General features: G+C 47.6%; 1 protein-coding gene across 1 annotated transcript in view; it reads left to right on the top strand.

The window, feature by feature from the left end:
* Positions 1–7,462, top strand: part of LOC113021573 (uncharacterized) — a 9,120-nt gene extending 1,658 nt beyond the window's left edge. Inside the window, exons 3-5 of the mRNA XM_026166313.1 lie at positions 587–2,028; positions 6,312–7,075; positions 7,377–7,462. Of these exons, the coding sequence (XP_026022098.1) occupies positions 587–2,028; positions 6,312–7,075; positions 7,377–7,462 (2,292 nt within the window). The remainder of the gene's footprint in view (positions 1–586; positions 2,029–6,311; positions 7,076–7,376) is intronic.
* Positions 7,463–10,602: the final 3,140 nt, after the last annotated feature.

Below are 10,602 nucleotides of genomic sequence, written 5' to 3' on the forward strand. Positions count from 1 at the left end.
GCATGTGATCCTTCCTTCCATCCTTCTTTCCTTTGTGACAATGCATGTGATCCTTCCTTCCATCCTTCTTTCCTTTGTGACAAAGCTTGTGATCCTTCCTTCCATCCTTCTTTCCTTTGTGACAATGCATGTGATCCTTCCTTCCATCCTTCTTTCCTTTGTGACAAAGCTTGTGATCCTTCCTTCCATCCTTCTTTCCTTTGTGACAAAGCTTGTGATCCATCCTTCCATCCTTCTTTCCTTTGTGACAATGCATGTGATCCTTCCTTCCATCCTTCTTTCCTTTGTGACAATGCTTGTGATCCTTCCTTCCATCCTTCTTTCCTTTGTGACAATGCATGTGATTCTTCCTTCCATCCTTCTTTCCTTTGTGACAATGCATGTGATCCTTCCTTCCATCCTTCTTTCCTTTGTGACAATGCATGTGATCCTTCCTTCCATCCTTCTTTCCTTTGTGACAATGCTTGTGATCCTTCCTTCCATCCTTCTTTCCTTTCCATTGATCCTTCCTTGACATGAAACTGTCTGCAAGGTCAAGTCTACCAACTGTTCCACTGACACTATTCCCTCTCGTCTTCTGAAGCAGGTCCTGCACTCAGTTGGACTTGTCCTTCTGGTCCTAATCAATGCCTGTCTCAGCTCTGGTTGTTTCCCAACACTTTTTAAGCATGCAGTTGTTCAACCTCTTCTCAAAAAGCCTAATCTGGATCCATCTATACTCTCCAATTATAGGCCCATTTCCAATCTGCCCTTTCTGTCCAAAGTACTGGAACGAGTTGTCCTCAGGCAGCTCCAGTCATTTTTAGACAACAACAGTCTCTATGAGAAGTTTCAGTCTGGTTTTAGAGCTCGTCACAGCACTGAAACCGCCTTACTGAGAGTTTTTAATGATTTGCTTTTAACTGTAGACTCTGGTTGTGCTGCTGTCCTAGTAACCTTAGACCTGACAGCAGCCTTCGACACTGTTGATCACAACATGCTGTTATCCCGCCTAGAACACTGTGTCGGTCTGAAAGGTACTGTTTTAAAGTTTTTCCAGTCCTATCTGGATAACAGGAGTTTTTCTGTTCACCTTGGTGACCTGTCATCTCCCAGAGCTCCTTTAACTTGTGGTGTACCTCAGGGGTCCATTCTAGGCCCCCTGCTGTTTATTCTGTATTTGCTCCCTCTGGGCGATGTGCTGCGCAAACATAATGTGTCCTTCCACACCTTTGCTGATGACATTCAGATCTACCTCCCTCTGAGGTTAGACTGTAAGGACTCTCTGCAGCCGTTATTCTCCTGTTTGTCTGACATTAAGACTTGGATGGCTCTTAACTTTCTACATCTAAATGAAAGTAAAACTGAAGTCATTGTGTTTGGGCTTCCTAAAGACCCCGACCTTTCCTTTGATTTTATGGGACCCCTAACTTCCGAATGTACTTCCTCCATTAAGAGCCTCGGTGTTACTTTTGACAGTGCTTTTAAATTTGATAAACAAATCAGCTCCATAGTCAAGGGATCTTTTTATCATCTACGGATTTTAGCTAAAGTCAAGTCCTACCTGTCCAGGAACGATCTAGAAAGGGTGGTCCATGCTTTTATTACTTCACGGCTGGACTACTGTAACTCCCTTTATGCTGGTTTAGATCGTTCCTGCCTGCATCGCCTTCAACTGGTGCAGAACGCTGCTGCTCGCATGCTGACCGGCTCCAAAAAGAGAGACCACATCACTCCGGTCCTCTGCTCTCTCCACTGGCTCCCAGTTGCTTTTAGGATTGATTTTAAAATTTTACTGTTGGTTTTTAAGGTTCTTAACGGTACTGCACCTCCTTACCTGGCAGAGCTTCTTAGCATTTACCGCCCCAGGAGATCTTTGAGGTCAGCAGACCTGATGCTTTTAGATGTTCCCAGGTACAGACTAAAGACTAGGGGAGAGAGGGCTTTTGCTGTGGCTGCACCCAGACTGTGGAACAGTTTACCTCCTCACATCAGATTCTCCACAAGCCTTGGAACTTTTAAAACTGCTCTTAAAACTCACCTCTTCTCATTGGCTTTTAGCAAGGTTTAACTTATTGTTTTAATTTATTGTTTTATCAGTGAGGTGTTTTATGTACTTGTGTTTTATTGTATTTTATATTTGTATTTTATTGTACAGCACTTTGGTCAGCCTCGGTTGTTTTTAAATGTGCTTTATAAATAAACTTGACTTGACTTGACTTGACTTGACTTCCATCCTTCTTTCCTTTGTGACAATGCATGTGATCCTTCCTTCCATCCTTCTTTCCTTTGTGACAAAGCTTGTGATCCTTCCTTCCATCCTTCTTTCCTTTGTGACAATGCATGTGATCCTTCCTTCCATCCTTCTTTCCTTTGTGACAATGCATGTGATTCTTCCTTCCATCCTTCTTTCCTTTGTGACAATGCATGTCATCCTGCCTTCCATCGTTCTTTCCTTTGTGACAATGCATGTGATCCTTCCTTCCATCCTTCTTTCCTTTGTGACAATGCTTGTGATCCTTCCTTCCATCCTTCTTTCCTTTGTGACAATGCATGTCATCCTTCCTTCCATCCTTCTTTCCTTTGTGACAATGCTTGTGATCCTTCCTTCCATCCTTCTTTCCTTTGTGACAAAGCTTGTGATCTTTCCTTCCATCCTTCTTTCCTTAGTTTAGTTTCAGTTTTCAGATTTATTTGTCATATGCAAGTTAGCACAGGGTCAACATTGCAATTAAATGTGTTTGACGAGCAGCAGTCACTCAGCAGCATGCACAGTAGGAGAAAATATATTAAAATAAAATAAAATAATAAAGAAAATAGAAAAATAGTAAGGAGCAAAATATTAGAGAGACATGGTAAAAGAGAAAAGATGACTGAATATATATGTATCTATAAATATAAATATATGTACATTAGTGATTAAATAAGAAAATCTTGAAAAGAAATATGACGGGAGGGCAGATGGGATATTGCACAGGAATGAGCAGCAGAAAATTAAAGTATTGCACTTGTGACAAAGCTTGTGATCTTTCCTTCCTTCCATCCTTCTTTCCTTTGTGACATAGCATGTCATCCTTCCTTCCATCCTTCTTTCCTTTGTGACAATGCTTGTGATCCTTCCTTCCATCCTTCTTTCCTTTGTGACAATGCATGTGATCCTTCCTTCCATCCTTCTTTCCTTTGTGACAATGCATGTGATCCTTCCTTCCATCCTTCTTTCCTTTGTGACAATGCTTGTGATCCTTCCTTCCATCCTTCTTTCCTTTGTGACAATGCATGTGATCCTTCCTTCCATCCTTCTTTCCTTTGTGACAAAGCTTGTGATCCTTCCTTCCATCCTTCTTTCCTTTGTGACAAAGCTTGTGATCTTTCCTTCCATCCTTCTTTCCTTTGTGACAAACCTTGTGGTCTTTCCTTCCTTCCATCCTTCTTTCCTTTGTGACAATGCATGTGATCCTTCCTTCCATCCTTCTTTCCTTTGTGACAATGCATGTGATTCTTCCTTCCATCCTTCTTTCCTTTGTGACATTGCATGTCATCCTGCCTTCCATCGTTCTTTCCTTTGTGACAATGCATTGTGACAATGCTTGTGATCCTTCCTTCCATCCTTCTTTCCTTTGTGACAATGCTTGTGATCCTTCCTTCCATCCTTCTTTCCTTTGTGACAATGCATGTGATCCTTCCTTCCATCCTTCTTTCCTTAGTTTAGTTTCAGTTTTCAGATTTATTTGTCATATGCAAGTTAGCACAGGGTCAACATTGCAATTAAATGTGTTTGACGAGCAGCAGTCACTCAGCAGCATGCACAGTAGGAGAAAATATATTATAATATATAAGGTCAAAAGCTTCAATAAATGATCATCGATGCAATGCTTGTTGCATGATTCTCATACACTAATAATGCTGATATTAAAATAACAGTAAAACAACCCCTTTTATCCCGTTTCACTTGACCCATAAACGTTTATAGATGCCTCTTTTAAATTTTATTTCCCCCTGGTTTCTCCCCTTACTGACCACAGCAGGGGGATCTTAGTTTTGAATCAGCCATGAATCCAGCTCACCTGATTCATCAGTGAGCTCCACCATCACCTGTGTCTGACAGGGTGGCGCTGCATACTCTTTCTTTAATGTCACTATTTTCAACCTGTTAATTAAAGTGCTTAAACCCGAAGTCGACTACGTCCACAACAAGTCAATACAGCTGTAAATGTGGCCAATTATCAATCTATTACCGATCAATAACAACAGATAACTTCTATTTTATGCATGCTTTTAATCAACCACTCACCCAGAGGATCTCCAATCCCAGGAAATTCCTTCTCCTCATTTAATGAGTCTGTCCTCCTTCCATGCCCTGGTAACTGGTCCATCCAGAGCCACATGATCTCAAAATATACATACAACAAGCCAAACCACACCTTGGTCACACCAACCCCCCTCGGCCCCGAAGATGTCCAATGCCATCCTAGTATGGACTGAAAGTGGCTTTAACGCTGACTGTCCTGACAATCCATCTTATAACATTTCCTGGTCAGATCTGCCAATCTCCGCCCCAGGATTTTAACCATTTTGCAATCTTCATTAGTTTCTGTGTTTTTTCTAGTCTTGCCTCCAGATTTTCAATTTTATGCCAGTTGTAATCAGTTTTTACCAATCATTTGCTAGTTTAGTCTAGTTTTTATTTTATGAAAATCCTTAATTTTAGTTTAGTTACGATTAGTTTCAGTTATAGTTTTAGTTGTGTTTTGCAAAACTTAAGTGTAACCAAATCCCAGTTCCATCATATCAGTCATGCTCTTCTGGTTATCCTTGGGTGTTGAGACTAATAACTATTAACTCTTGCCGCACCGAGTGTTCCTAATTTTGGTTGAAGTGAATTGATAACCTTTTTGAAGGCGATTGTTTCACACATTTATTTAGATGTCCCAGTCCTGTTATCTCGGGATACATCACGCTGCCTTATCTGGGGTTAGCTGTTTTCTGGGGATGCGGATTGAGTGGGGGAGCTCCTCAAGGAGGGGGAGTGTGCTCCCCCTGATGAGCTCTTCAAGGTAAGCTAGGTTAACCTTCTTGTGTGAGCTTTTCAAGTGCACTTCGAGGTTTGTGGGATTGTTAGTTTTATAGATGTCCCTCATAACCCCCTGATGGCCCAGTAATTCATTTTTGCGCACTGTAGTACACATTTAGTTTTTGCTTGTAGCTCTCATACTCTACTTGCCACTCCTCTAAGTCCTGATGTTTCTTAGAGAGGACAACAGTACCTTTAAAATTATATCACATGTGTGGGGGTGTGGCCTTGCCAATTGTTTTTCTTTTTCTTTTTTTTTAAACTCAGGTTTTGATTAATTTTCAAAAAATAAACATCTAGTAAATGATTTGAGGGGTCTTTAAGAATTAGGCTCATTTAGTTTCACGGAGAACATGACTAATCTATTAATGTGTGCTCCACACATTGGGACTTTGTACTTATATTTATGTCACTTTTTCCTAATAGACAACTCTTTGACAAAGGCAGAGAGAATTCATAATTCAGGGGGAATTCATAGCAGAATAATTGAGCGAGATTCAAGCATAGATTCTTCTGTGTCATGGTCCTGGGCCATGTGGGCCCAGTATTCTTAGTTTTCATGTATTTTTGTATTTTGTTCTTTATTTAGGCCATGCTTCCTGGGTTGATCTGTTACGTTGTTCCTTATGTGTTTTCCCTTCGTGACTCTTACCCCCTGTGTGCCCCTCTGTGTATTTATGAGCCCTCGTCTCTCTTTGTGCTTTATTCTATGTTTTCCCCAGCCCGTTATGTCTGCGTTCTTCCCGTGCTCTCTCTCCTCCTGTCTGAACCTCTGTGCCTGTACCCGTCAGCGTTATGTTCACCCCGCCCTGTCTCGTTATGGTTATCTGTGTCACCTGTGTTCCCCGTGTGTTCCCACTTTCCTCGTTAACCCTCTGTGTATTTCTGTCTGCGTCTTCCTCTGTTCGGCGTCGCGTTCTCCCTTATGTTGTGTGTAATTCTCCCCGTGGTTCGGTTCCTTGTACAGTTCATGCGTTAGTTTTCCCAGTTTTAGTTTATTCTGTATTGCTTCCCGTGGCCAGCAATAAAGCTGTGTTTTTTGAGTTTATCCCCGTGTCTGTGAACCTGCATCTTGGGTCCTTCCCCTGCCTGCCACACAACGTATCATGACAGAAGAACGCGACCACAACATGGACCCAGCAGTTCACAACCCCTCCGCGGACCGACAGTACGACGCGACCGTGCCGGACCCAGCGACACAAAGACTGGAGATTGTCCGGACAGTGGAGTCGCTATGCGACAAGTGGCTGCACTGTTCCAGTGAGGAGGAACGGGAGGAGTTCGCCCGCCAGGTAGGGGTGTGCGTGTCTGTGTTCCCCTGGCTATGGGAGACGCTGCACCCCCTCGTCAGCGACCTTCTCGTCTCCGCTCTCCGACTCCGTCCGCAGCAGCAGCGGCCCGGTGGGCGTGCACCTTCACCAGAGCCGTGCCATCGCGCCGTTGCCCCGCCGCCTCATGAGCCAGTGGCGGTCAGAGTCGGAACGGTGAGGCTCACCACGGACACGCCATTGGCTCACACTTCATCAGCTTCCGCATCTTCGCCACCGCCTGCCTGCACGGAGATGCCCGAGGCTGTTGACTTCGGTGAGGAGGAGCGGCAGCAGGTGTTGCGGGCTTATCGGGAGGACGAGCTCCGGTGGAAGCCCTGGCTCATCTCGGAGCAGGACCTCTCACCTGCTGCACAGCCTACCAGCCGCTCGCCGTCTCCAATCCACTTAGACTTTACTTCGCCTGCCTCATTTCTGGCAAGGATGTGGGCGGACGACCGGGAGATCGCCGCTACATCACCCCCTGCATCGGTGCCATCAGCGCCCATCGCGCCAGCTACCAGAAGGGGGCGGCGCCGGCGCCGCCGTGGCACCGCATTAACTCCGGAAATCATGGAGCCCGGTCTCTGTGAGCAGCAGCAAGCAGCTTGCACCCACGTAGAGGAGGAGCTCCGGAGAAAGCCGTGGCCTACCCCCGATTGTCAGCACATCTTTCGGGGAACACGCCTGGCTCTCGGGGGCCCTCGGAGCCGCCAGGGTCTGCAGCCACCCTCAGTTCAGTTAGCTCCCTCGCAGCCACCCTCAGTTCAGTCAGCTCCCTCGCAGCCACCCTCAGTTCAGTCAGCTCCCTCGCAGCCACCCTCAGTTCAGTCAGCTCCCTCGCAGCCACCCTCAGTTCAGTCAGCTCCCTCGCAGCCACCCTCAGTTCAGTCAGCTCCCTCGCAGCCCTTCACAGCTCAGTCAGCTACCCTCCTGGAAGCCCCCGCTGCCTGGTATTCTCAGCATCGGCATCTTTTCCCGTCAAGATTTATCGCTAAATCATTCGATCCTCCCTTAAGAGAGGGACTGCATCCTCGCTGCCTTCACCCCAGTACACCAGTGTCACCTGGGTCTCCAGTGTCACCCCCAGTTCAGTCTCCAGTAGCTCCAGCGCCGCCTGTAGCGCAGGCCCCAGTAGCTCCGGCGCCGCCTGTAGCGCAGGCCCCAGTAGCTCCGGCGCCGCCTGTAGCGGAGGCCCCAGTAGCTCCGGCGCCAGTAGCTCCTGTAGCCCAGTCCCCGATAGCAGTACGGTCCGCTGGTCAGCTTGACATCCAGCCAGGGGTCTCAAATCTCTCTGGCTCTGCATCAGCTCCTGCTGGGAGCTCGGATGAGCTCATCCAGGACTCCGCGGCTCCCACGTCGCCATCTACCTCGTCAGCTGGAGGGTCCGAGGGGCCCGTTCAGCCTCCTGTCTCCGCTGGAGGGTCCGAGGGGCCCGTTCAGCCTCCTGTCTCCGCTGGAGGGTCCGAGGGGCCCGTTCAGCAACCTTCCTCGTCAGCTGGGGGTTCAGGAGAACCGCACCAGCCTCATGCCACGTCAGCTGGAGGGTCCGAGGGGCCCGTTCAGCCTCCTGTCTCCGCTGGAGGGTCCGAGGGGCCCGTTCAGCCTCCTGTCTCCGCTGGAGGGTCCGAGGGGCCCGTTCAGCCTCCTGTCTCCGCTGGAGGGTCCGAGGGGCCCGTTCAGCACCATGCCACATCAGCTGGAGGGCCCGAGGAGCCCATCCAGCCACCTTCTGCTACGCCTGGTCCAGCCTGTGCTTCGTCAGCTGCAGCCTCAGAGCCTTCGTCAGCTGCAGCCTCAGAGCCTTCGTCAGCTGCAGCCTCAGAGCCTTCGTCAGCTGCAGCCTCAGAGCCTTCGCCTGGTCCAGCCTCAGAGCCTTCGCCTGGTCCAGCCTCCGAGTCTTCAGCCTCGTCTGTCGCGGCTTCGGCCTGTGCTTCGTCTGGTCCTGTGCCCACCGGGCCATGGCCAGCACGCCTGACACTGGAGAGCCGCCGCTGCCTTCCGCGCGGCCGGCCCCCTGAACTGCTCCGTCGTCTCCTTCGCCGCCGCCGCTGCCTTCCGCGCGGCCGGCCTCCTGAACTGCTCCGTCGTCTCCTTCGCCGCCGCCGCTGCCTTCCGCGCGGCCGGCCCCCTGAACTGCTCCGTCGTCGCCTTCGCCGCCGCCGCTGCCTTCCGTGCGGCCGGCCCCCTGAACTGTTCCGTCGTCTCCTTCGCCGCCGCCGCTGCATTCCACGCGGCCGGCCCCCTGAACTGCTCCGTCTCCTTCGCCGCCGCCGCTGCCTTCCGCACGGCCGGCCTCCGGACCAGCTCTGCCACCTGTGCCACCCGCCTGGTCGGCCCCCCGACCGTGTGACCCGTGAACTCTTGTGCCTGTGGGCTCTGGGTCGGCCCCCTGAACTTTGTTTTGACTGTGGTCATGTGCTCCCGTGTTTTCTGTTGTTTATTTTGTTTCCCGTTCTGGTCCCTCCGTCCTGGTCCCCCGCCTCCCGCCCTGGGTGGGTTGTTTTCTGTTTTTGTTTTTGTTTCTCGGGTTTGGGCTGTCGGGAGCCAGCCCTTTAGGGGGGGGTGGTGTCATGGTCCTGGGCCATGTGGGCCCAGTATTCTTAGTTTTCATGTATTTTTGTATTTTGTTCTTTATTTAGGCCATGCTTCCTGGGTTGATCTGTTACGTTGTTCCTTATGTGTTTTCCCTTCGTGACTCTTACCCCCTGTGTGCCCCTCTGTGTATTTATGAGCCCTCGTCTCTCTTTGTGCTTTATTCTATGTTTTCCCCAGCCCGTTATGTCTGCGTTCTTCCCGTGCTCTCTCTCCTCCTGTCTGAACCTCTGTGCCTGTACCCGTCAGCGTTATGTTCACCCCGCCCTGTCTCGTTATGGTTATCTGTGTCACCTGTGTTCCCCGTGTGTTCCCACTTTCCTCGTTAACCCTCTGTGTATTTCTGTCTGCGTCTTCCTCTGTTCGGCGTCGCGTTCTCCCTCATGTTGTGTGTAATTCTCCCCGTGGTTCGGTTCCTTGTACAGTTCATGCGTTAGTTTTCCCAGTTTTAGTTTATTCTGTATTGCTTCCCGTGGCCAGCAATAAAGCTGTGTTTTTTGAGTTTATCCCCGTGTCTGTGAACCTGCATCTTGGGTCCTTCCCCTGCCTGCCACACAACGTATCATGACATTCTGAGGATGCGAGTCATGTGAGCCAGACACGAGAGGGTCACAACCCAATAAGAACCACACAAAGATTATCAAGATGCAGTGGCAGATGTAATAGAGAAAGACACAGGGCCACCTGAAAACTGTCGTCCTATCTGGTCCAAAACCAACATGTAGGAGAATCTGGAATTTTGATTTTGAGTTAAAAATAAAATATGGGTAAAATGCAGAAATGTTTTCCAGTAAAGTAAAAAATAAGAGTCGCAATTATAGCTGAATCCATGACACCTGATTGTTTCTACAAGACCACATCGTTGCTAAAAGTTACCAGTGATCTCAATGTGCAAACAGAACTCCCAGTATCTGGAGTTCAAGCTCCTCTTGGCTGAGAAACCAGGGACAAACATGTGAACAAGACCTGAATAATACCAGTAATGAAAAGTTCTCTCCGAAAATCAAGAAAAGGAAGCCCCAATCAGATAAGAGTGTAGCAAAATATGGTTCACTCCACTTGCCTGAAATGGTTAACAGTCCAAGGCATTTCAGTTGTAGAATGGTTGGGTGCAACAGTAAAACATATGTGAGATGTGGGAAGTGCCAAATGTTCCTTTGTGTCTCCAAATAAAAACAATCACAGTACTTCCTCAGATATCATAAACGAATTAACTTTTGTGAAATAGAAAGCCCAGTGCAATCACTTGTTCCTGAACCAATGGCTTACAGCTAGTGAAGTGTCAGTGACTTCTAAGTTGATCCCTAATCTACATTTTTATGATATTGTTATATAAATAAGTTTTAATATCCTGCTTACAAAAATTTCAGAGGAACATGTAATCTTCTTAAATAGCTCTTGAATGTTGTTAGTTTCACATTCGTGATCAATGAACTCCCCTTGTGCACTGTAGTGCACATGTTGTAAAATTTAAATAAAATTAGTTAAAAACAATTTTGTTTTTGTAATGTGTTTATTTTACCGTCCCAACACTCTTGATTTATCTTAAAAAGAAAAAAAGAAAAAGAAAAAGAAAAAATGAAAATACTTATCAATGCAACTAAACACATTTTGCTATAAATCTAGTTAATTTTAGTTAGTTTTGTGAAC

This window comes from Astatotilapia calliptera, chromosome 4, assembly GCF_900246225.1.
Source record: "Astatotilapia calliptera chromosome 4, fAstCal1.2, whole genome shotgun sequence".
NCBI classification, from domain to species: domain Eukaryota; kingdom Metazoa; phylum Chordata; class Actinopteri; order Cichliformes; family Cichlidae; genus Astatotilapia; species Astatotilapia calliptera.